General features: G+C 34.7%; 4 protein-coding genes across 14 annotated transcripts; 3 read left to right on the forward strand and 1 right to left on the reverse strand.

The window, feature by feature from the left end:
* Window positions 1-572: 572 nt before the first annotated feature.
* Window positions 573-3,985, reverse strand: LOC108205260 (protein TIC 55, chloroplastic). The gene is made up of 3 exons (XM_017375144.2): window positions 3,375-3,985; window positions 1,891-1,993; window positions 573-1,795 (listed from the first exon to the last, which is right to left on the reverse strand). Exons 1-3 carry the CDS (start codon window positions 3,794-3,796, stop codon window positions 674-676), a joined length of 1,647 nt encoding a protein of 548 aa, XP_017230633.1. The 5' UTR covers window positions 3,797-3,985; the 3' UTR covers window positions 573-673.
* Window positions 3,986-8,166: 4,181 nt separating this feature from the next.
* On the forward strand, window positions 8,167-13,501 carry LOC108204239 (uncharacterized). 5 transcript variants are annotated; one of them, XR_010288266.1, is made up of 4 exons: window positions 8,167-11,483; window positions 12,714-12,803; window positions 12,956-13,015; window positions 13,104-13,498. XR_010288266.1 is itself a non-coding variant. In XM_064086123.1 (3 exons), the coding sequence occupies exon 1, from the start codon at window positions 9,110-9,112 to the stop codon at window positions 11,477-11,479; it is 2,370 nt and encodes a 789-aa protein (XP_063942193.1). In that variant the 5' UTR covers window positions 8,167-9,109; the 3' UTR covers window positions 11,480-11,483; window positions 12,408-12,425; window positions 12,592-12,714. The 5 variants fall into 5 exon arrangements, 2 of the variants coding, with proteins under 2 accessions (XP_063942193.1, XP_017229065.1); XR_010288265.1 differs by having other exon boundaries at window positions 12,605-13,015; window positions 13,104-13,501; XR_001803727.2 differs by having other exon boundaries at window positions 12,714-13,015; window positions 13,104-13,499.
* An 834-nt stretch (window positions 13,502-14,335) lies between these two features.
* Window positions 14,336-18,465, forward strand: LOC108204240 (calcineurin B-like protein 1). 4 transcript variants are annotated; one of them, XM_017373580.2, is made up of 9 exons: window positions 14,336-14,493; window positions 15,538-15,663; window positions 15,798-15,880; window positions 16,273-16,332; window positions 16,848-16,956; window positions 17,030-17,082; window positions 17,702-17,782; window positions 17,950-18,062; window positions 18,139-18,465. In XM_017373580.2, the coding sequence occupies exons 2-9, from the start codon at window positions 15,585-15,587 to the stop codon at window positions 18,200-18,202; spliced, it is 642 nt and encodes a 213-aa protein (XP_017229069.1). In that variant the 5' UTR covers window positions 14,336-14,493; window positions 15,538-15,584; the 3' UTR covers window positions 18,203-18,465. The 4 variants fall into 4 exon arrangements, with proteins under 4 accessions (XP_017229069.1, XP_017229072.1, XP_017229070.1 ...); XM_017373583.2 differs by having other exon boundaries at window positions 14,343-14,493; window positions 15,562-15,663; XM_017373581.2 differs by having other exon boundaries at window positions 14,344-14,493; window positions 15,509-15,663.
* Window positions 18,466-19,303: 838 nt separating this feature from the next.
* Window positions 19,304-25,088, forward strand: LOC108204952 (phosphomevalonate kinase, peroxisomal). 4 transcript variants are annotated; one of them, XM_064086131.1, is made up of 11 exons: window positions 19,304-19,419; window positions 19,523-19,573; window positions 19,838-19,988; window positions 20,505-20,602; window positions 20,856-20,965; window positions 21,038-21,090; window positions 22,703-23,083; window positions 23,539-23,643; window positions 23,775-24,002; window positions 24,368-24,490; window positions 24,583-25,088. In XM_064086131.1, the coding sequence occupies exons 2-11, from the start codon at window positions 19,566-19,568 to the stop codon at window positions 24,850-24,852; spliced, it is 1,527 nt and encodes a 508-aa protein (XP_063942201.1). In that variant the 5' UTR covers window positions 19,304-19,419; window positions 19,523-19,565; the 3' UTR covers window positions 24,853-25,088. The 4 variants fall into 4 exon arrangements, with proteins under 4 accessions (XP_063942201.1, XP_063942203.1, XP_063942202.1 ...); XM_064086133.1 differs by lacking the exon at window positions 19,838-19,988; XM_064086132.1 differs by lacking the exon at window positions 19,523-19,573 and having other exon boundaries at window positions 19,316-19,419.
* The last annotated feature ends 560 nt before the right edge of the window (window positions 25,089-25,648 follow it).

Below are 25,648 nucleotides of genomic sequence, written 5' to 3' on the forward strand. Positions count from 1 at the left end.
GTCGGTCTCGCGGTAACCTTAAACTCCTTACGTTCTGATCCATTGTTAACATTGGAATTGGACATGTAGTTTAAGAAAAGTGATGAAAATCCAAAACGGTCAAATTTTTGATCGGGCGGGCATGTAGTTTAAGTGAAAAAAGTTGAAAATAGTTAACTGTTAACATAAATATTGGACAAAAGTGGAGAGAGTTAAAAAGGGTCAACTACTAACATAAAAAATGGACAAAAATGGAAGAAAGTCGAAAACGGTAGATTATGTTACGATCAATTGTTAACATAAAGGAAGGATCGGACATGTAGTTCGCAAAAAGTACTGTATGCATGTTATATAACACATCAAAAATATGATATGTTAAAATCTTTTAATAAATAAATATTCCGAAAATAAAAGCCATAAATGGACTATTTCTGATTCTTTGTATCTAAGATTTTAGATTCTCACGTGTTCTGCTCAAGAAGAAAGATGCAAGCCGTTTCTATAGAATGAAACCTGGCAATTCGAAATAGCAAATCTCTTTACAATGAACTTGTGTCGATTTTACTTGTAAATGTGAACTTGAATCAGAGATGTAACTAAACAAATTTATACATTTATTAGTATATGTTCTTTTACATAAGGCACACAAGAACAGATAGCTTCCCGGACAAAAAATAGTAAGAAGTAACCAACCTTACAGTCTTCTGTGCGTCCTTATGAAGTTGGTTGTGTTCAATGATATCGCAGAAGTACAAAAGTAATATCCCGACAAGCACAAAGCTGTTGAAACTATCAGAAGAGCTTTCCACTGTCTTCCAGTAGCTAAAATTGCTAAAGTAGTTGAAACCAGAGCAATTGCAGCGAAGGCTTTTTTCCATGTCTCAAAAGCTTTAACAACACCGCTGCATTCCTTACAATGAATTACATGTCGGAAATATCTATTGGCTAGGTTTGGAGCGTGCATGGATCCTATCCCACCCTTTGCAGGTAAGGAGGCTGAAATACTTGCAACAAGACCTGCAGGCGCATGCTCAACTACAGCAGGCTCCTTGGGGAGGGAAATGGTGTTATGTCCGAAATGGTAAGGCATGCCATGACCTACTTTGTCCATCCACTTTCTGTACTCTGCTACCCATGTGTCGGATGACTTCAAGTTTATGTAGAGTTCCTTTGTCGGGACTTTGGCCTTCATTAATATTTCGTTCTGGGATGAAAGGAATCCCATATCTTGTTCGAACACCTTACTGGCATTCTGGTGAAAGTACCACTCAGGAAAAAGTTTTGCCACTGGCGATCTTTTTGTGGTTCCAAACCTAACAATAAGCATCGACTTCCCCTGTCCAGATGGTCTACAAAGGAAGAGCCCAGAAAAATAATTTTTCTCACCAGTTTTTTCATCAACTATTTCTCTATTATTCTGGAGGTTACATGGTGCTTCAAAGCGTAGGAAGTTTAACAGGGACTCCTCTTTGTCCTTACCCCACCAGCCTGCAAAGCCTCGATCTGTTCGTTCAGTTACCTTGAATCTAAGAGCTTGAGCATCTTCTCTTTTTGCACTCCAGTCGGTTCTATCATGTGATATAGGGACATGGGCTGGATCCATGAGGTTTTCGAGAAGGATGGAATGATCATATGGAAGTTCATGAGTAGTCGAAAAATCTTGGAATCCTGGCCTGGCAAAGTTTTCGAACCAAGGAATTTTTTCAGGATTTGGTGGTATTGTGCGAGACATCCATACCCAAACAACTCCTTGGGAGTCCCTTACCTCATATGTTTTCACACAAGCTGATCGAGGAATTTTTGCATCTGTAGGAAGCTGCAAAGAATACAATTGGGATTTGAGAATCAGATTCAATTTATTTTGAATTTTTTTAAGAAGAAAAATCACATCTCTAGCACCTGAAGACATACCTGAGGTATCTTAACACATTTGCCCTCGCCTTCAAATTGCCAACCATGGTATAGACATTCCAGTCTCCCATCAACCAATTGACCTTCAGAGAGTTTTGCCAACCTGAACCATTTACCAACGATGGTTAAAGACCCATTGATTGTAATATTATGATAAATTCTGGTCATATCACATAGCTATACCATTAATATTTCTCATTAGTATTTGTTATTAGTCAAAGAGCCGTCAGCTAGTTGAGTAACAAACAATCTTTTTATACTTTAAAATGCTTGTATAGTCTGTTTTCTACAGCTTGTAGTTTTCTGTTCAGTTCTAATGGGAAAGTTCATCTTCTCCGCATTGTTTCTTGCTCTACTCACTGCTAGTTCTGTACATAGTTTATAGACTTTCTAATCTGTACAATAATGATCATAATAATTTGTCAATCCTAACTAGCTTAAAAGAGTATATTCTAAGCAATTATCATTCACTCTTATAGACGTTTCCACTTTAAGCTTGCGTAGGTGATATATGATAATACTCCTTGTTCGCAAAAGCACCATACAGGCTTCCTAATTAATTATTAAACGACACAACAGGGTACTTGCTTTTGTAATAACAGACATTGTTAAATTAGTATACAAATTCTCAAGCAAAAGCTGTGATGGTTAAAGATCAGTTGTACAAGCCATAACATATGCGTGGAAATATCGGAACTCATGCACCCTTTTCATATATCCTAAAATCATAAATCAGATACCCATAATTCCAATTATCTAACACATTGTGACAGTCCTTGACAACAAAATTTTGCTATAGAAGGGTAGTAGTAATATAAAATTAAAATTGTCGACCATATTCATATTTGCCATATGATTTTGTAGGTTTAAGGAGAACTACTTGCACACTGACTGCAAAGTCTCAAAAATCACCATAGACATTGAGCTCAAACTTATTAAAATGCCCTTAAAACCACTTACCCTGCACCTATGTAACAGAGGAAATAAAATCATATGAAGTCATGAAAATTCAAGAACTTGCAAAACAATTCAAGATTATACACATTGATGAATTAGTACACAAAATTCTCAGAAGGCACCCAAATTAATTAGAAGTCAGTTTTTACAAGAAATAGCATATGCCTGGAAATATTAGAAACCATTTCACCCTTTTTATATATCTCAAATTCAAAAGTCAGATGCCTACAGATCCCCTTACCTAACACATTGCAAAAGTCCTTCGATATACAATCAAGGTTTGTAGATCGAATTCGCATTTGCTCATATAATTCATTAGACAGAATATAACAAGCACTCCTTGCACAACAAACTGCAAATCAATCACTCGACACAAATTCCATTAAACCCTTCTATTTCATTCACAAAGATTACCATAAACATCGAGCACAAAGTAATCAAAATGCAAAATTTCATGCCTTAAAAGTAACCATACCAAGCCCAAAAAATTCAAGAAATTGCAAAAAATATAATAAAATCAAGATTACCTGTGGGGACACCTATCTTCATAACACTGAAGCTCCCCATTCCCATCTTTATACAACACAACTTGCTTATCAAACACAGTGAGCCCCAAAGGAGAATCATCTGGAATGTTCTTGGTCAAATACAAAGGATACCATTCTTGAGTCCAATCATACTCAACCACTTCTCTCACACTCCCCAGCCCTTCATTCACATCAATCACAACATCTTGATCACCACTTTTATCACTTTCCACGGAAACCCCACCACTTATATCAGTTGCAACTGCACAAGAACTCAAGAATTTGGCCTTAAAATGGTGGGTATTATGTGGTTGGAGTATAGATACAGAAGGGTTTGGTTTCTTTGTGTGTATAGATGGTCTTGGCTTGTGTGTGAAGTGGAGAGTTGAGGTGTTTAAGAGAACTGCTTGGAGAAGAGCCATTGGTTTGGGTTTGTGTAAGAGTTGAGTTAAGAAGACATTATAGAAAGTGAAGAGTGTTGAAACTTGAAAGTGGAAGTTATAGGTTGTTGCTTCTGCTTTGATGCAACAATTCTGGCCACATATAAACCAAGAATGGAGTAGATGAAGTCATGAAGACATGGCTTTATTGCTTATTAACGGATTTATTATATTTTTTTTAGAATTCTACTCCCTCGGTCTTATATGAACTTTATTCTTCTTTGATGCGTCTAAAAAAAATAATTTATTATACTTAATATTTTTCGACACGAGTACTTTTTACTATTAAAAATACATTACTTTTTTATTTTATATTTTTTTTATTAAATAAATATTATTACACCTATTACTTTAATTCACTATCTCATATCTATTCTTAAATTTGGATAAGTCTCATCACTTTATCTACTTTTGAACTAAATTTATTTTTTTTATTATATTTTTCTTAATATTTGTGAAATTGTTCATGTAACATCTCTCTTATAAAAGTCGGTGATTAATCATGAATAATCAGTGATTAATCTCAATTTCGTAACTCGCTGCACTGATTAATCCGATCAATTCATTCAAATCAACTTTGTTCTGTGCCTCGCTGATGAAGTCTGATTACAACACACGTGTAAAATGGGACAGAGTAAATCTTACCAATTTTTTAATTGTGTGTTAATAAATTTTTAATGATTTTACGTCATACGTTATATTTTTTTAATTTGAGAAAAATCTCGTATTAATGAAATCATGACTTCCTTATAATTTGATAATAAATTAGATTATGATTTTGTATTTACTTTGAATATATATTTTAGAAAAGTAGTTTGGAATTAGGAAAATTTTTATTTTATTTTGTAATATATATGTGCCCTGACAGAGTTTTGTATATACCCCAAATAACGCACTTTAATAATTTACGAAAATCACTTAAAACAGGCACAGGGTTTTTAACTAATATCAATTTTATTATACTTTTTTGTAATCTTTTTCTTTCTTCAAGTGATCTTCTCCAAATTACTTATATCGCTATGGAAATCGTGAGTATCAACTATCAACGTACCAGGATGATCGGTGATTCATTGACCTTTGGGAATTTATCAAATATACTACTTTTTAGGATCTTATTTGCAAAAATACCATCTTCCTAAATTAATTGCATATTTACTAAACTAAGTTTCTAAATTGCAAAAATACTACCCCCTCTCCCTGCAACTAAATGCAACCTCATATGCAACTGAATGCCTGATTTCAAATTCCACTTTTCAAATGTCATTTTCGACCTCATCCTTGAAATCCATATATATATATATATATATATATATATATATATATATATATATAGATTCTGAAAATCGGGTCGAAAATGACATTTGGAGACTGGAACTTGAAATCAGGCATTTAGTTGCATTCAGTTGCATTTGGTTGCATTCAGTTGATTCTATTTTGATCTAATGGCCTCGCCAGGGGCACCCATACATCAGTTGTAATTTACAGTTTTCAGTTGCATTTAGTTGCTTATGAGATTGCATATTCAGTTGAATATTGCCCCTGCGGGGCCTGCAACCCAAATCCACCACAATATCACCCCACCCTAAAAAAATTCAGTTGCTTATGAGGTTGCATTCAGTTGATTCTATTTTGATCTAATGGCCCCGCCAGGGGCACCCATACATCAATTGCAACTTACAGTTTTCAGTTGCATATGAGATTGCATTCAACCATATGCAACTGAATGTAACCACATGCAACTGAATGCCTGATTTCAAGTTCCAGTTCTCAAATGTCATTTTCGACCTCATCCTTACAATCCATATATATATATATATATATATATATATATATATATATATATATATATGGATTGTAAGGATGAGGTCGAAAATGACATTTGAGAACTGGAACTTGAAATCAGGCATTCAGTTGCATGTGGTTACATTCAGTTGCAGAAGGGAGGGGTAGTATTTTTGCAAATTAGAAACTTAGTGTAGTAAAACTGCAAATAGCTATTCTTGAGAAAAGTAAATTTGCAAAAATTTACTTTTTCCTATATATTTATGAAAAAACCCATTGACCTTTTTATGTGATTTTTATCTATCAAAATTTTTATTTTTAATTTCGACGAGCGTGATTATTGTATATTAATATTTTTTTATTTGAATCTTCTTAATATTTTAAATAAAAGGCTTTTTCTATTTATTTGTACTATATAATATATTTTAAGAAAAAGAGATGATTTTCATTAAAATAAGTTATTAATATATTCTCGTCATCTCTTACGGTTTTTTATTTTTAGGATGAATAATAAATAATATAAAAATTGATAAAATAACTGAAACACTAATAAAAATAGATAAAATAAATATTTTTTATAAAATAAAATGAAAATAATGGGTTTAACCAGATTTTATATAAGTTTATTGTTTTTAAAATTTTCGAATGTAAAATTTATAAAAGATATCAACAATAAAAAAAGTAATAAACATATAAAACTAGCTGGATCGAGGTGAGTCGATTATGCAACAAATATTTATTTCATATCGACACAATTTGACACTAATCCGTTACTAACTTACAAGCTCATTGAATCTTTGCGTTATTTTGATCTAGGGTTTCATAATTTGAAAAAGGACACCAATTGGGAATATGAATTTTCATAATCATCATCACGAGGCAGTAGATAATCTCCTTAAACTCTTCACAATTGTAAATCATTATCTTAATCTTGTTGAGAATCGACTACTGAATGAATTTGAATATATTTATCCCGAAAATGTAAATTCTATATCCTCAGATCTTATAAATTTGTTAATTTATTCAGTTGTCCACTTTTGTGCGTGTTTTTATGTGATTAATATGTGCCTTTGCCGTGTATTATGGGATGTATTTGTATCTGGGTTTCATAATTGGGTCTGGTCTCGGCGGAAAAAACCGTTGGACAATTTAACCCAAAATTTTTGATGTATATACAAAGAGTGCTCCAGTGTTATTGATCGAAAAATTACCTTATTTTAGGGTTTTTCACTTCCAGCATTTTTTTCCGCTTGACATGTGCTGCTATCGTTTGTATGTTCGGGACCATCTGCCTTCGTATTTTCTCATAATGAAATCATTTATTTAGGAACAATGATGTTAAGAATGAAGATTGTGCAATAATGTTAACCAAGTAGTTTAGTCATTCATTGTAGTTCAAACAATCAAGGCCTGATTAGAGTAATCGGGAATCATACTAGTTCAGGTTTTTGAATGTTGCCAGGGATGATGTCCATTCTAGGAGATTCGGATAAATTTACCCAGGTAAGTCTTTCCAACTCAGAATAGCTTTAGTTGAAGACATCGATTTTATATCCAGAGACTCCGAGTTACTATTTTTCAGTTTCTTCAGCCTTCTTTGATTGCTAAAGATCGATTACTCTTTTTAGTTAATCTTTATAAATTCTCAGGACACAGAGGCTATGTATGAGTTGAAGGTTATCAATTTGTTTGATTTTGTAGTGTCATGATTTAGCTTGATAATGTACGATACAAACAGATTTTATATTCCAAAAGACCTTGGCGAATTCAAGTTTGCACGTTTTTGCAGAAACAACTGGTAGCATCGTGAAATCTGCATACAATCCAGGTAAGTGGTAAGTTATGCATGTCATTATGCTGGTTGATTAGTTAACTTATCTGTCGTGTTGCTTTTATAATGAGTCAACTTGAAACAGGAAGCTATATTGTAACTAGCTTATACTCAGACCTCTGTGTCACACTATCCTGTCTTGTGTTCAATAAATTGTTTATTTTCTCTCTGGATTATATCTTTGTGTACCTGTGGGATTGAAACAGATGGTTCTGAAAATATCTCATAAAGCTTTAGAGTCAAGTTAGCAGACAAATCTGAGGTCTGTTTATACTGTAATAATCAGACTTGAGAAAAAAAATATCTCTTTGCAAGGCACTTCTATATTAAATTCAGATCAATCATAATGATTCAATATAGAATTTAAAAACCTTCTTGTCATCTCTTGACACCTTTTCTGTATATAATGTGCAGTCAATCTATGTTTGAAGAGTTCATATAGCAGTGTATTGCATTTCCTTAATATAAATCTAGGTTCTTGAATGTTCCGAGTGATACCTTAATTGATGAATATGGATAACTGGAAATATTATTGTTTTCTACTTGTTTGAAGATATGATATTGCTTATATACAGGTGATGAGGAAGCTGATTCAGTATCGGAGGATATCAATCAGAAGCTCTTCTCGGCAATTGTTCAAGGCAACTAGATATGGCAGAAAGTTGGAAAACAACTGTTAGTATTATGCTCATCTCAAGTCCTATTCTTCGAATATAAATTTTCTCCTTGCTTTTTTCTAGTTGTTTCAGCTCCAGTCCAACTCCAATTTATAAGTAGCAGATATGCATTATAGGATACCTATCTCTTTTCTAGAATACCTATGCAAAATTGCTACCCCTGTTAATGTTAATGCTCTAAACTTTGGCTATATCTGTCAAAATTTCACTAAAATTACAAATATATAAAAGGATAAGAATAAATACTAGACTTTATCTTGTTATTAGATGAGCCCTTAGTAAAAATTAAATTATTCACATACAATACTTTTGGTAGATTATTTTATACAGGGTTATGAATTTATAAATATGTCATATATAGTGCAATATAAAAAGTATTATTGAACATTTATTTTATTTCTTTTTCTCACTTCCTTATTATAAAATTAGAAAAACACCTTTTTATTTAACGTTGACATACTCAACTTCAATGGAAAATGGTACCAGGTGTGCCAAATGAAGCGAATATAAAAATAGAAAGGTCAGCTGCCAAGAAAATAAGTATTGAGTATTTAAGCGTTTTTGGCGGAAGATACAGACCGTAGTAAGCTCAAAAATGTTAATACTACATGGTTAAGTAATCAGGACTGATTGGACACTTTTACTTTTTTTTTGCTAAATAATAGGACACTTTTACTTTGTTGTCTGCCAAATATTGATACTTTACTTTACTTAACTATGATGTTTCATCGTTTGCTGTTATAAATTTCTACTTTGGCACTGACAAGACTCAATTCCAGGACACAAAAATAAGTATGAGTACTTAAAGTATTTTCCGCGAAACTAACAATACAGACTGTAGCAAGCTCGTGAATGTAATACTATATGGTTAAGTAATCAGGATTGATAGGACACTTTTACTTTGTTGTTGCAAAACATTGATACTTTACTTAACTCCGATGTTTCATCGTTTGCTGTTATAAATTTCTACTTTGGCACTGACAAGACTCAATTCCGAGACTTCTAATGGCTCAACTTCCAGATCCTCTTCTGCTAGAAATCTTCCAAAAACTCCCTCTTAAATCGGTCTTCCTTTCGGAATCAGTCTCCAAACACTGGCTATCCTTGATCTCAGACCCTTTTTTCGCCCGATCATACACTCGCAATATCACCACCACCAACAATTACACACCTCCCTGGACACTCTTCTCCACCTTCCATGAGGTGAGTCTCGATGAACGTGCCATTATTCGTGATCCTGAGCTGGTAAATATCGACATCTCATTAAGGTTTATGATCCCTGTTATATATTCTGTCAATCAAGCAGCTGTTTCACTTAAACTATTGGATTCAAGTAAAGGGTTGTTGCTTGCATGTTCTTTAAATGATGATTCTCAAGTTCTTGATTATTTTGTTTGCAATCCTTTAACTAAGAAATGGGTTGGTCTACCTAAATTCTTGAGTCAGCCCAAATGGGTCAAAGCTGTAATTATGGTAGATGATGATTCTGGTGATTATTTTGTGGTTAGAATTGTTCAATTGACTTGTTATTCCAAGGTTTTTAATTTTGAGGTGTTTAGTTCTGAGTCAAGTCAATGGAAATATGTGAAGGTGTGTTGCGAAAAGGGTCTTAGATTCTTTGTGATGAGAAGACACACTGTTTGTTACAATGGGCTGATTCATTGTTTAGCTGATAATCATACCATTTTAGTGTTTGATCCGAGAAGTGATGGTAGCAAGTGCCGCTTGATTGATTTGCCTTGCGATAGGGTCAGTAGAATTGTTGGAGTTATCGGGGTTTCTTGTGGTTTTATGCGGTATGTTGAGGTGGCTGATACCTATCTAGAGCCAACTGAAGAACCCAGTTTAGGTGTCTGGCTTCTTAAAGACTATGATGCTGGAGAATGGATTTTGGAGTACAGGATTGAATTGAGTGAATTTTGTTCTAGCGATCTTTATGTTACTAGTATGTTTTCACGTCTGGGCGATATCACAAGAGCTGTAGCTTTTCATCCATTCGACCGTGATATAGTTTATCTGAATTGTTCGAGTCACTTAATTTGTTGCCAGCTTTCAACCAAAATGGTGGAAGTTGTAGAGTGTGCAAGCGACAAAATGCGAGATTCATTATTTAACTTTGAGGTGTTTCCCTTTGCACTTCCACCATGGCCTACTCCAATTTCTAGAAAACTCAGAGTACACGAGTCTCTCGATCCCCTTTTGGTTGAGCTTCCTGATTCTATGCTGATGGAGATCCTGCAAAAATTGCCACTCAAATCAATTTTCTGCTTCAAGTCAGTCTCCAAACACTGGTTCTCTTTAATCTCTAACCCAAAATTTGCCAAGTCATACACTCTCCAAATCTTCACCAAAAACAATTATTCACCACCATGCGCTATTTTTTCAAGCTTGGATCAAATGGGTTTTCAGGAAAGAGTACTTATGCGCGACCAGGAGCTAGCACACACAAACTTTTCACTTCAGTTTCTTGGCCCCATCATTGGCCAAGCTTCAACCAAACTCTTAGATTCAAGCAATGGTTTATTGCTTTTATGTTCTATGAGCGACTCTCAAATTCTTGACTATTACGTCTGTAATCCATTAACAATGAAATGGGTCTGTCTCCCTCAACCTCTGAGGCAACCCAAATGGGTAAAAGCTGCAATTCTTGTTGAAAAAGTTTCTGGCAATTTTCTAGTGGTGAGAGTTGCAGAATTGCTATTCCGTTCAAAGGTTTTCAATTTTGAAATATTCTCCTCAAAGTTGGGTGAATGGAGGGACTTGACTATGAATTGTTCCCGCAGGATCAGGTTCTTTGTGAAAGCACGTCACACGGTTTGTTACAATGGGATGATTCTCTGGCTCGTAGATAACCACACTATTTTGGCATTTGATCCCGAAGGCAATACTAACGACTGCCACTTCATAGATTTGCCTCCCGATACAGAGAGTATGCATTTGGGAGTTCTTGGGGTTTCTTGCGGATTGCTTTGTTACATGGAAGTGTCAAATAATAAATATGAAGAGTTTAGAGAACAAAGCCTAGGGGTATGGACTCTAAAGGACTACGACGCTGGAGAGTGGTGTCTGGAGTGCAGGATTCAACTAAATGAATTTTGGTGTGGTGATGATGCCTCGGATAATAGGTGGGATCCAGATACTGCATTATGTACTCGGCCATTGGGTTTCCACCCGTTTGATTTCGACATGGTGTTTCTGGAGCAGGGACGTCGATTATATTGCTGCAACGTCTCAACAAGAGTTGTGAAAATAGTGGATTGTGAAAGCCACCTGAATAATTCCCTCTTCAAGTTTGAAATGTTTCCATTTGTGCTTCCGCCGTGGCCAACTCCAGTCCCTCAACCAATCTGGGAGACTGATCAAAGTGCAAATTGAACTGGTATGTCAGTTCTGCTTTTGTTGTGTCACTAGCTTTGCTAAGTCTTAGGCTGTGGTTATGTTTGTTATCGGTCACAGGACTATCCGATTAGTAATATGATAAACCATCGCATACCGATGGTCGTGATTCCGGGGCGTATAATTCCTATCTTGCTGACAGAGGTCAAGAATTCAAGCCTGCTACACTTGTGTGATCATTTTAATTCTTGTAACGAATTTCGTAAAGAATAAAATATAAATATGAGTTGGTGTGTGTGATATGGCTGTATGTATTTTAATTGATGATAAACCTCATATGTAAATTTATTGATCATAATAAATTTGCTTCTTATTAAATTTGTTTATGCTGCTGTTTGTTTTTTCTCTGCTTATATTTTGGACTTTATTCTCATTTTTTAATCACTTGTTTGGATAAATGACTAAATGTTAGTATGTGCATCTTTGGGGCACGACTTATATGTTAAAAAAATACATATAAGACGGTTTGGCTAAGTTTAGAAGAAGTTAGCTTAAAATACTAACATATAATATATTTTGATATGCCAGGCGCAATGCAGTAGATGCAGCATTGCTTGAGAAATTACAGGGCTCGAGAAAGATAGTTCAGATAATATCTCAAGAAGCTTAAGTCTTTAATTGGCATGATATTTGGATGGGACATAAAAATTCTCTGTTTGAAAGGCATTTTCAAATAAATTCAGATCAATGTACAGCATGGTTACTATATGCGAATCAAAATTGTCTGTGCATATTATTTGCAGTCAATCGAGGGTTGATGATTTTACAAAGTAGAGCATTGCACTTCTAATTTCTAAATAACTTGTTTAAATAAGTTATTCTGTTGGGTAGCTTTGAGCGAGCTATTTTGCTAAAATTTCAACCTGAAGCGGTTCTGTAGTAATTTTAGCCTCCATTATATCAGCAGATGTGATGTAATCATGTAATTGTAGGACTTGATTTTGCCTGTAAAACTAGTGGTTAGGGATGTGTTTCTTCCAGCAAAAGAACATCAATGCCATGCATTAGTTCTCCTATATTAGTTCTCAGCGAGACCAAATTGTCGATAGAACTTATAATCTATCATTTAGTTTGATCAGCCTAACATTAGGATTGTCCGGTCAGGAGGGAAGGAGAGAGGCCATAGTGTTTATGTGAAGTCATCAACCAGCAGCACCCACCAATATTGTTTCTACTCCGCGTATATTGACTCTCTATCAAAAATACCTCACAGGCTCAGGACTGTTTACTACAAGGGCACCAGACCAAGAAGCTAACCAGATGAGGCTGAGGTCTGGCCAAACATAAAGAGAATACTTATGTGGTATGACCTAGTAGCTCTTGTGTTGTGGTATGCTTGGTGCTGGAGTTTTCGTCACTACAGGCCGTGTTGCTAGAGCCAACTCTGGCCCTTCTGTATTCATCTCATATATTATTGCTGGTTTATCAGCTCCCTCTCCTCTTTGTGTTATTCAGAGTTCTCTGTGCATATTCCAGTTGCTGGTGGTGCTTTTAGCTATCTACTGGTTACTTTAGGTAAGAATACTATGGTACTAATGTAATTGATGATATTCCATGTGCATGATTAGAACTTGACAGATGTTCATCGTCTTGGATAATACAGGACAATTTGTCGGTTTTTTGCTGGAGCAAACATATTGATGGAGTGTGTGCTTTCAAATGCTGCGGTTGCAAGAAGTTTTACTGAGTACTTATGTTGTGCTTTGAGGAAAATGATCCAAATTCATGGAGATTTCAGGTGGATGGACTGGTAAAGGGTTACAACATGTTGGATGGTATACCAGGAAGGAAAAGTTCTATGCTTAAAAGCGTTCTGAATTTATAAGTTAGAAGTACTTATTCGTACTGTTTGTGTAAAAAGTCAAGAAGTATTTATAAGGAGTTGAGAATATTGGTGGTGTTTGTTTACAAGAAGCTGAAGCTGCTTGTGACTTCTGCTTTTCTTGACCCGTTTGTGTAAAGAAGTAGAAGCACTTTTAAGAAGTTGAGAATACTAGCTTCTGCTTTTTTTTCCAAACACTTTATTAACTTATTTACTTCTCACTTCTGCTCCAGTTCTTTACTATAAGCAAGAAGTCTTAAATTATTTACTTCTCACTTTTGTAGAAATCATTTACTTCTCACTTTTGTTTCATGACTTCTATTTTTTTTTCAAATACTTTAATAGCTTATAAGTCTTTACTTGCTTCTACCTTCTACTTCGCTTTTTATCTTAAACAAATAATACTTATTTTAAACTCAATCAAACGGCCCCTCTGTAAAAGTAAAAGTAAAAGAGAGAAAAGCACTATGGTAGTATGGTTTATGATTTGACTGGTACAGTACCCGAGTTTTCAAGGAGAGCCTGCTTGTTGCCATTGATTCATTCTTTTCCAAACACATTGAAAAGAAGAAAATGCATTTTTTTACTTTCATGATTCAAAAGTGAACACACTAGAAGGTTGCATTTTGATTTTATGACATGTTAGGCTGAGTTTGAAGTAGTTCAGTTCAGATGGAATAATGGAATATTCTTGATTCTTCAATGACTTGATCTGCGAACAAAGGTGTATTATTAAAAATTAAATTTTCACCTAAACAAATAGAAAATATTTTAAATCTTAATAATATAATTTTCATTAAATATCAAATAACTATATACCAAAAATTCTGATACAAAATTTCTCAAAATTCATATTTTATTTTATTTTTAATCGACTCAAGTCCAATATACCGTAACTTTATCGAAACAAAAATTAACCCGACTTCAACTAATCATGTCACCCGTTCATTATATATCTCATATTTTACACATTGTTTCGTAAATTATTTGATTATTTGATAGTAATATTTTTTTTGCTAAATTATTTGATAGTAATATTCCCGTGGCTTAAAACGAACACAAAATACAAATATCATTATGTATAGTCTGCATCAGCACCGAACCTCACAAATCTCTCTCCCTAGCTCTCTCCTGTATCTCTAGATCGCCGTTCTCTCTCTGCTTATCGCCGGTGAGTTACGCTATTAACCCACTTTAGTTTCTTGCTTTTTAATCTCCCCAGTTAATTTTACCAAGAAGTTACTGCTGTAAATTCTTGTTCTTGGCATTTTCTGGCTCAATTTAGCTAACTTTGAAAAGAATAGTTGATGATTTTTCTAGCTGTTTGTTGGTTAGAATCGGTGAATTAGCAAGTGGGTTGCTTTTAGTTTTGTGGAATCTTGAGAATTGAGTTGGTTTTTGGCGTTTCAAGTGATTTTGTGTATTATGATAACTTAATGAACTGAGTTGAGGGGTTTTTTGGCTGTAGTTTATTGTTTGTTGGTTGGAATTGGTGAATTAGCAAGTGGGTTTGTGTTATTTTTGTGAAATTTTGAGGAATTCAGTTGGTTTTTAGTGTTTTAAGTGATGTTGAATGTTTTGGTATTTAAATGAAGTGAGTCGAGGGTGATTGGATAGTTGGTTTGAGTTGGGGTTCTGTGTAATTGTGTAAAATGGGTTAGTACGTTGTATTGAGATGGTGTCGGTTCATGTTTTGTTTTGGATTGTATAAAATGTGGCATATATGAGCATATATATGAGCATATACTTATCGTCGAAAGCTAACGATAATCGTGGTGTGCATTCTTGTTGCTTTTGATTAAGTTGGATGGAAAGGTTTTAGAGGTATATATGAGCATATATTAGAAGTGATGGAGGTACAAATATATGTGGTACTAAAAAAATGACTCATTGTTCATTTAGGGGCGGGTGCGGGGGGGTGGGGGGGATGCAATTTTTTTGGCTCATATTTAACTGTTTCTTAGTATACAAGATGTGAAGGTGTCGCAATATTTTTGGGCTGCACAGCCTCATTAATCCCTCTCCTTAGATATATTATTGATAAATTTGTGGAACACCATCTCAATTTATACTAATAGTAGGGAAACGACTATATTGTAAGTTGGTAAATTTGTTATTCTTTCTCCTTGTCAATGAACTGATTATGTGGCACGGTTGTGTTTGGAATTGGATATGTAATTTTCAAGGTTAAGATGGTAATGATGATATATTGTAGTGACGCAAAGGCGTTAAGCTGCAGGCTACATCTCTTAACTTAAGTAGATGGGCTGCTTTCAGTCAGTGGCAACAAAGCAATTTCCTGGACGCGAGGATCCAGTAGCTCTGGCTTCTCAAACTGCTTGTAGGTTTTTGGATTTAATAGCTTTGGGTCCACACTTCACACATGGCACATGATCTATTCAATTTTAAATGCTAACTTTTCTTTTGATACATGTTACTTATGGCAATCGTAATGACAGACCTTTTGTTTGGCAGTCAGTGTTAGCGAAGTTGAAGCACTGTTTGAGCTATTCAAGAGTATAAGCAGTTCTGTGATTGATGATGGTTTAATTAGCAAGGTAATTTTCATATAATTTCAGCGAAGTTCCCTGAAGCCTTCTGTTACTTTATTCTATCCAGCCATCTTCACCGTTGCCTACTTAACATATGCCTTTTTGGCATTGTTCTTCTGTTGGAGCTATTTCTATTATCCCTTCCAATTCGCATTATATTATATATTCTGCACTAGTGTACTCTTTGCATAATCTCATATGATGTTTATTCAGTTTTATGTAGACCACCAGTATAAAGATTTCTATTTTCTACATTCAGCCTCATAACTTACTTTAACAACCAATGTATATTATTCTTATTAAAGAACTTATACATGTCTAATAGTTTTGCATTACTCGTCTCAATGAAATCAATGATATAATTGTAACTGTTGTTGGGTTTTAATGTGGATTTGCAGGAGGAATTTCAATTGGCTTTATTCAAGAACAGAAAGAAAGAGAATCTTTTTTCAAATCGGGTATGATCTGTTTCTTATTCTCATTAGTTGAGTTGAAGATTCCTAGAAGTGCTTGTTTATTCGGTATTTGTATTTTTTTTCTTATTATACTTGTTTCCTTTAATCTACTCCGTCCACTGCCTCTGCCACTTTGCATTCCTAGTGTCCAGTATATAGAATTCACGATGGATATTTCACAAGACATGCATAATAGGTTTATGCTGTGAACACATATGTTGTCTCATAATGTTATTGTTTCTCGTGTCAGGCAATTTGCATTTTATTTGTGTCACTATGGCATATAGTGGATGAACTTAGTTATTAATCTATGAGAAAGTAGTACAACTAGTTAAATTAGTTCTGAATTTTGATTTTGCTTTGTAATATTATTATATGTAGTCAGCCACTGATTAGTTGGTTTTTTTCTTAGGTCAGAAATGTCATGGCTAAAAAAAAGCTTTTTCTTTGATTTGTCGCTCACAAATTTATGAATTTTGCTGGATAATATTGAGTACACTTTTCTTTGGCTGTTGCAGATCTTTGATCTTTTCGACGTTAAAGGAAAAGGTGTAATTGATTTTGGTGATTTTGTAAGATCACTCAATGTCTTCCATCCAAATGCCTCACAAGAAGACAAAATTAACTGTATGTTGAATGCAATTTTTTGCATGCTACCCTTTATGGTTATTAGTATTAATGTACTGTCGTGTGTTTGCAGTTTCATTTACTCTCTATGATATGGATGGCACTGGATATATTGAGCGACAAGAGGTATGTCGATGGTAGCTATGATTCAGACATCAAGCCTCCCTTCTATATATTGCCTCTGGCCAGGAAGGAACAACAATCACTCTATTATTGTGTTATATTTTAATCTGGTCTTATTTGGCCCTCTAAATTTGGGTGAAGTTACTCTAAACCCAAACATCCTGAAAAAATTCTTGATCATACTGTCGTACATCGACTTGTTTGAACCTGTGGGCCCATCGTAAATAAGAATCTTGTTAGTGTATCTGTTACCAATAGCAAGTATAGTGGGCCCATCAACTGCATAAGTATGTTTGAACCTGTGGCACATTAATAAGGTACCGTAGAGCAATCTGGCATTTTTTTCAGTTGGGTGAGGCTTATAAATCACATTGATTTCAGTGGGCTAATGGACAGCTAACTTGTTTCCTTTCTGCTCATTAGCTTAGCAATAGCTTGGTATTAGCTTTAGCCGGATTCTTCTTCCGGCTAAACTATCTATCTATTTTTGGTGAGCAATGTTTTGGGAATTGTTAGTTTAAGTGAAGTTGTTAAAAGTTAAAACTCACGCGTCTTGGGTTTTGTTTTTATCTTAACCTAGTCACATCGACTCACATGCATCTCTTTTTCTGTATTTTTTTAGGTTAAGCAAATGTTAATTGCTCTTTTGTGCGAGTCCGATATGAAGCTGGCTGATGAGGCCATTGAGACGATACTTGATAAAGTGAGTTTATTAGGCTAACAATTTCTTTGTGAAGGATAAATATATATTTTTTTCCGTAACATACACTACTGTCTTCCATACAGTTGCTTTTACAATTTTACACAAGGTTTCCTTGTTCATTCAGTGGTGGAATGTTTTTCACGTGTATAAATTCCCTGTATATCCAGACTTTTCTAGAAGCTGATATTAATCGGGATGGGAAGATTGATAGATCGGAGTGGCTCAATTTTGTTGGAAAAAATCCATCATTATTGAAGATAATGACTCTTCCATATTTGAGGTACCTCATTGCAATCTCCATCTGGTACAAAGTGTTATTCACATGTGTAACAAAATTTAAATTTATTAAAATGCAGGGACATAACAACGACGTTTCCAAGTTTTGTTTTCAATTCCGAGGTTGATGATATTGCCACTTGAGTATAATAAGTTCACACATATAGTCTAGCACTTTAGCAGGTTTCATTTGTAGGGGTATAATTTGTATTGTTTTAAGTGGAAGTAGCGGGCTCTTTTTGGCAGTTTTTCTTGGAAGCCATGTTTGATTTTTGTTCTTTACCAAGCAAAATTATATTGTAATTTTTTGACCAAGCCAGGTTATATTGTAATTCCAAACAAAAGAAAACTGCATGTAATCATTCTAATTTAATCTTCAAAAACCGTGTATTTATACACTTATTAGAGTTGTGCCGTCAATAAGCTTGATGCAATGTTGAGTGAGATCGACAACCGTCGGACTCCAAGTCGATGTCCAGAATTACCAGTTGTTCAGGAATATTAGTAGCATTCGTGGTATGTTCAGTCTGGCAACACAAGAAATTTATTATCTTGATTTACCGGAGGCTATGGACAAAGTAGTATTAGAAACAAATAACGGATGGTTACTCACATTTGGCAGAGATTTCGAAGCCAATCTTTTGCATCTGTTGTCGAGATGACAAAGTCCACTTCCTCCCATGCTCAAAAAATTGCCTTCTAGCCAGTTCCAATGTTGTGCAATGTGTTACATGGATGACAAGCAATGTTATAGGGTTATAATGGTATGAAAATTATATCAGTTTTTGTTGAACAGGAAAACAATATTCAGGCTTATATGGTTGAATCATTACCGGGTTCTCATGTCTGGCTAGTGCTGTGTTTCAGAGAGGAAGAAATTTATAAAAGAGAGGGTTCATATACATATGGTCGGCCTTTTTATTCTACAATTAACTATAAATATTAATTAAAAGTTAAATTTATATTCAAAAACTCCGAATGTTTTGTGTATTAAAGAAAAGAGAATGTTTTGGCAAAAAAAAAAGAAAAGAGAATGTGATATAAAGTAGAGAATTAATATTAATAAAGAATAATACAAGTTACTCAATTACAATTCATTTTCGACAGAAGTTAGTAAAGTGGCCCATTTCATATTCTACGTACGGCCTGTTATATTTTTTGCCCAGTTAATTTGTTATAGGCCCAAACATAAGTCCACTGCATTCATTTATTTTCACACCACCTATTCAAACGCTTATTTGAGCAACCCTGAGTAAAAATATACAAGTCCTAGTCTGTATATTGTTGAATTGCTTCCGCACGTGACATTGCAGAGAACGGCACGTGATAATCGAGAGACTCAGGAGTCAAGACTCAGATCAGTGATGCTCATTTTTGACTCTCTTCACTAAGCTATACATACACCTATACACACATAATCAAACTCATAAATTTTATCACAAAAATTTTATCAATTGATTGCAGATTGTTTAATTACGTCTCTAATTACCTCTCTAATTGCTCACAAATGGCTGTGTAAGTGTGAAACAATTTATTTAATTGTTATTGTTATGTGTTGTGATTGATTATTTATTTGTTGTTGATTTGTTTGCCGTCGATTGATTTTGATTTTTGATATATTTAATTGTTATTGTTATGTGTTGCGATTGATTATTTATTTGTTGTTGAATATTTTGCTATCGACTGATTTTGATTTTTGATGTATTTAATTGTTATTGTTATGTGTTGTGATTGATTATATATTCATTATTGATTATTTGTTACTGATGAATTTTTTAGAGTTGCATCTGCTCCTGGGAAGGTGTTGATGACTGGTGGATACTTGATTTTAGAGAGGCCTAATGCAGGGCTTGTGTTAAGTACTAATGCTCGATTTTACGCGATTGTTAAGCCGCTTTACGATGAGCTGAAACCCGGTAGCTGGGCTTGGGTGTGTGAACTGAATTTATTCTAGTGTTTGGTTGTTGATTCTAATTATCGTAAAGTGTGATTTTTTGAATTTAAGTTTGTTGTTGATGTTTTTTAATTGAATGCTTGATGAGAGAATGTTTTCGAGAAAAGGAGATGTGGTGTTAATGAGATTGATGAATATTATAGGGAATGTGTGCTGTTGACGAGATTGATAAGTTTATATTGTTTGCAATGTTGCGTAAAATATTTTGGTGAAACTGACTTCTTGGACTAGATGTTCACTGGCTGTATATATGTAGTTGTCTCAAGCACACTTTATTTTATTTAGGATTAGCAACCTGAATAACGTATAAAGTATGCTGATTGCCTAAAGACTGAATGCGGCATATAGCTAATTACAGTATATGACGACCTTCACTGTTGCCAAGAATCGGAATATTGTGGTTCTTGTTGTGTATGTCTTTCGATTGTGTTTGCTTTGTGCTTGTAGGACCTGGATCTTACAACCGACTTAGTCTTGTCATTTTCCTTTTAGGCATGGACAGACATCAAATTAACTTCTCCTCAAATGTCAAGGGAAACTACATATAAGATGTCACTAAAGCATCTGCTGCTGCAGTGTACTGCATCGAGGCAAGTATAGTGATATCTTCTGCTTCAGTGTTATATTCGTGTTTATAATTATATCTGCTGTCGCTTAAAGCAGTGAATAATCATAATGGTTCTGCCTACCTATATGTATTTGAATCATGATCTACCTACATTGTGATGTATATATGTTTATATATGGTGGCTTCTTTAACAACCAAAATGAATATGAACCCTAAATACATCATTTAGTGATTCATAACGGTGAATGTTTTACAATTGTTGGATTAATCTTCAGCGACTCAAGGAACCCCTTTGTAGAGTATGCATTGCAATATTCTGTGGCAGCAGCATATGCGAATTTCGACAGTGATAAGAAGAATGTTTTGCATAAACTTCTTTTAAAAGGTATGTGTGATGCATATTTGCTTCTTCCATTATGAAGGGGACATGGAATTTCAGGATTTTGCTATCATGCAGGCCTGGATATAACAATTTTGGGTTCCAATGACTTCTATTCATACCGGAAGCAGGTATATATTTGCTTAATCATAGGTATTTAAAATAGTTCTAGGTTTAACAGGGGCACTTGATCTTACGGCCTAGTGTTTGTTTCCTTTTCTTTTTTGTTAGTGCTAAAAATGTTATATCTTTTTAGTTGTATGAGGGAGCATCAATAATTACTATAGACAGTAACCCTCATGCATTTATCACAAGGCTTCTAAATATTTCATATTTTTATGTTGTGACAAGTATAATTCTCTAATGTAAGAGAAAACTGCACTTTGTGTACCTGCAGTAAGGGGCGTCTAGCACTTGAAATACTGCAGTTCTGAATGTACCACTTGCTATACTAAACTTCCCAAGCGCTAAACACTTCGTGTATCACCGTCAAGTTTGACTAACACCGTTAGTTTTTTCAGGGGTAATTCCGTCTTTTCAACTACAACATATATATATACGTCGATTTTCCCTTACTTTTAAACCCAGAAAACTCAAAGCCCTCATTCCCTTGCTTCTTCTCAAAACAGTCGCAACAACCCCCCAGTTATCTTTTCTTTTCTTTTTTTTCCGATCAAAACAAAAATCTGCGGAGCATAGTGTTCTGTGGATTTGTATGTTGAGTCACGGTACCGAGTCTGGGTGTTTGATAGTTTAGTAATCTTCTTATGTTTGAGTAATTTTGAGTAGCTGTTGGTCGACATTTCGTTATGCCGATTTGTTGTGTTTTCTTTGTATTACTGAGTCATTACAGAGTCTTTGTCCAAGTTTGAGCGAGTCATGGCACCAGGTTTCGGTTGAGTCAGGAGTTTTGTTTGTTGTTTATGCTGCATTTATTCTAGTTTCAGAATTGTTTGTTCTGGTTTATTTCTAGTCGTGATTCGTGAGTTGAGTCGCCATTGCTGAGTTTGATTTTCGAGTCCTTTGGCTGAGTCGTCAAATCTATTTATGAGTTGCTGTGTGGTGTCATTTTGCTCGTTTTTATTGTTGTTCGCTGCTGCATTTTAGGATTAGTCTGTAACCGAGTTTTGTATTGAGTTCTGCCATGTTTAAAATCTGCTTGGTGGTTGTTGTTAAGTAGCAGAATAGTTGCCGAGTTTTCAGCTAGTTGTCCCCAGTAATGGCCTGTTGGTTGTTTTTATTTGTTCCGTCACACTGAACTGAGTAGCCATCGAGTCTGTTTGTTGTGCTGAATTGAATACAGGGGTGGTCTCATTAGATTGAGTTGCTGTGGCATGTATTTGGTTAAATTCTGCATATCCTTATTTCGAGCTGCTTAGCTTAGTGTTTTGTTGGTTAATTAATTTTGTTGTTTACGCAGATTGGTTATTAAACCGAGTAGCTGTAATTTGGTAATCTGAGTATTACAAGTGCTGGTTTTCAAATATGCAGTATTTCAAATGGTTTGACACATAAAAGTGTATCTAAAAAAACTAACGGTGTTAGTCAAAACTGACGGTGATACACGAAGTGTTTAGCACTTGAGAAGTTTAGTATAGCAAGTGGTACATCCAGAATTGCAGTATTGCAAGTGCTAGACGGCCCTAACTGCAGGTACACAAAGTGCAGTTTTCTCATAATGTAATTATGGTCATAAACTCATGATACTGTTGTTTTTGTCCCCGAAACCCTGGCCCTTCTTAGATTGAAGCCCTTGGCCTCCCTTTGTCCCCAGAATCTTTGGCTACACTTACACCCTTTACTTCAATTACTCTCAATGCTGAAGAGTCGAATGGAGAAACATCAAAGCCTGAAGTTGCAAAAACTGGGCTGGGATCATCTGCAGCCATGACGACAGCTGTGGTCGCTGCATTACTTAATTACCTTGGGGTTGTTAACCTTTCTTCGTCAAGTGAAGATCAAGATATGATGGAAACTACTGATCTTGATGTCGTGCATGCAATAGCTCAAACTGCTCATTGTATTGCACAAGGAAAAGTGGGCAGTGGATTTGATATCAGTTCTGCAGTTTATGGAAGTCAACGTTATGTCCGCTTTTCACCTAAAGTTCTTTCGCCAGCTCAGGTCTTTTTCTCTCTTTACAATATATGTATCTATGTGTAGTGTATATCCGCATACATAAATCTTCTGGGCCATCAGATTATAATTCTAAGAAAGAAAATGAGTTATGCATTTGAAATTGGTTTTTTCTGTGGAAATGAGGCCGGAATCCTGTTATGGTGTTCCTTGCTTCCACGGTATTCAGTTTACACTTTAGAACATATGTTAGAAATCTTTATGATTGACTTACCTGCAACGTTTTGCAGTGTGTTAGACCCATTTTGTGGAAAATATATTTGAAGACTACATGTAACAGTATACTGCTAGTTGAAGATACGATCTCTGGTTTTTGTTGCTAAAAATTATCCAGTGTCATGTTTATTATGATTTGGGAAGTACTTGTGCAATCCTAAGTTCATTTTAGTGAAATGTTCCATGTATGATATTTACCTGTGTGTCTATTTGTTAAAGAGTTGCAGGATGCATATGAAGGCAAGCCACTGGATGAAGTTATTAGTGAAGTCTTGAAAGGCAAGTGGGATCATGAGAGAACTAAATTCTCATTACCTCCACTGATGACACTTGTAAGTACATTAATATGCCCCTATGAAGAAGATACGTCATTCATTAATATGCCCCTTATGCTAACCTTATATTACTGCACGTAGTATCTGTTAAGATTGAGTCACTGAAATAATTATGATGCGTTTTTTAGTTGCTTGGGGAGCCTGGAACTGGTGGGTCGTCCACGCCATCAATGGTTGGTGCTGTCAAAAAATGGCAGAAGTCGGATCCTCAACGGTCCAGAGATACCTGGACAAAGTTGTCAGATGCAAACTCAGCTCTTGAAGAACAACTGAATCTGTTAAGAAAATTAGCAGCTGAACATGGAGATGCATATCAATGTGTTATCAACAACTGCAGTATTCGCAAGTCGGAAGAGGTAACTCTTACAAGCAGATGCCTTTGTGCTATGTCATATATGTCTACTGTATATGACTTTATGTAAGTTTTGATGTTGTTGATAGACATGGTGTATGTTACAAGTATATTACCTGGGATATTCGTGTTTTGTTCAATTCATAATTGTCTGGTTCCTATATGTTATTGAATATGTCATATATGTCTATATGAATATGAAATTTTATTTTTTTTTCAATTGTTGGAAGGCATGGTATATGTAAGAAGTACTGTGATCTTCAGATTCTATATGATGCATATACACATATTTTACAGATCACAATACACATCTTGTAAAGACTGTCTTGTCAATGTTAAGTTAATGTCCGACTCTGATTGCTTGAGCAGTGGATAGAACAAGCAAGTGAACCAAGACAAGTAGAAATTGTGAAAGCATTGTTAGAATCTAGGAGTTCTATGCTTGAGATCAGGAATCACATGCGGTTAATGGGAGAGGCTGCAGGAATTCCAGTAAGCTCTCTTCTTTCTGGTTAAATGTCTATTTTCTATGTCTGCTTGATTTTAGACCTATTTTGAATACTTGTTTATTATACACATTCCAGATAGAACCTGTATTACAGACTCAGCTCTTGGATGCTACAATGAACACAGAGGGAGTCCTCTTGGCTGGAGTTCCTGGTGCAGGTGGATTTGATGCTGTATTTGCTGTCACCTTAGGGGATGCAAGCCGCACTAATCTCACAAAAGCATGGAGTTCACACAATGTTTTGGCCATGCTAGTAAGGGAAGATCCTCGAGGAGTTTCTCTAGAAAGTAATGACCCTCGTGCCAGGGAGATCACATCAGCTCTGTCGGCGATTCATGTTGAATGACCATACATTTCAAGGTCCCCTGGTTCCCTTTAAATCTATTCTAAAGTTTACACATCTACTCAATAAAACTGATTTCGTTATGAAGACTTTCCGGCCGTGAAAAGTGCTTTTGCATTGCAAATTACGACATTGTGTACTTCTAGGTCTATTTTCTTTCTATAACGGCATTGTTGTTGTACAAGAAGCAGATAATACAGAAATTATCTAAGAGATGTTTATTAATAGTTTTTTCGCAATTGTAGCATTTAAGATCCGTATTTATCGATGAGAAAGAAATTTAGTATTAGTAAATTATTTGGGGTGGGTCCTTTGGTGTGTCAATCTGCAACCCAAACAACCACCACATTGATCGACCAGAGTACCAACATAAATAAATTTTCCATTTTCAACAACGTCAAAAATATATTAATAATATTGTAAGAACGAGTTTGTATTAATATATATAAGGACTATGAATAATTACAATTATTATTAATAACTTTTAAAAATATTAATTTTGATTTATAAACAGTGTTTTAAACATCTTTAATTAATTGATGATACTAAAAAATTTCACTTGTAATCGATATTATTATTATTATATTTAAAAATTTAAAAATTTTGATTTATCAAAAATCATTTTAGTCTGAATCCAGTAATACTGATTAGTTTCGATTTCCGTATAACAGAGTACCAACATAAATAAATTTTCCATTTTCAACGTCAAAAATATATTTAATAATATATTAAGAACGAGTTTGTATTAATATATATAAGGACTATGAATAATTACAATTATTATTAATAACTTTTAAAA

Source organism: Daucus carota, chromosome 1, assembly GCF_001625215.2.
Source record: "Daucus carota subsp. sativus chromosome 1, DH1 v3.0, whole genome shotgun sequence".
Lineage (NCBI taxonomy): Eukaryota > Viridiplantae > Streptophyta > Magnoliopsida > Apiales > Apiaceae > Daucus > Daucus carota.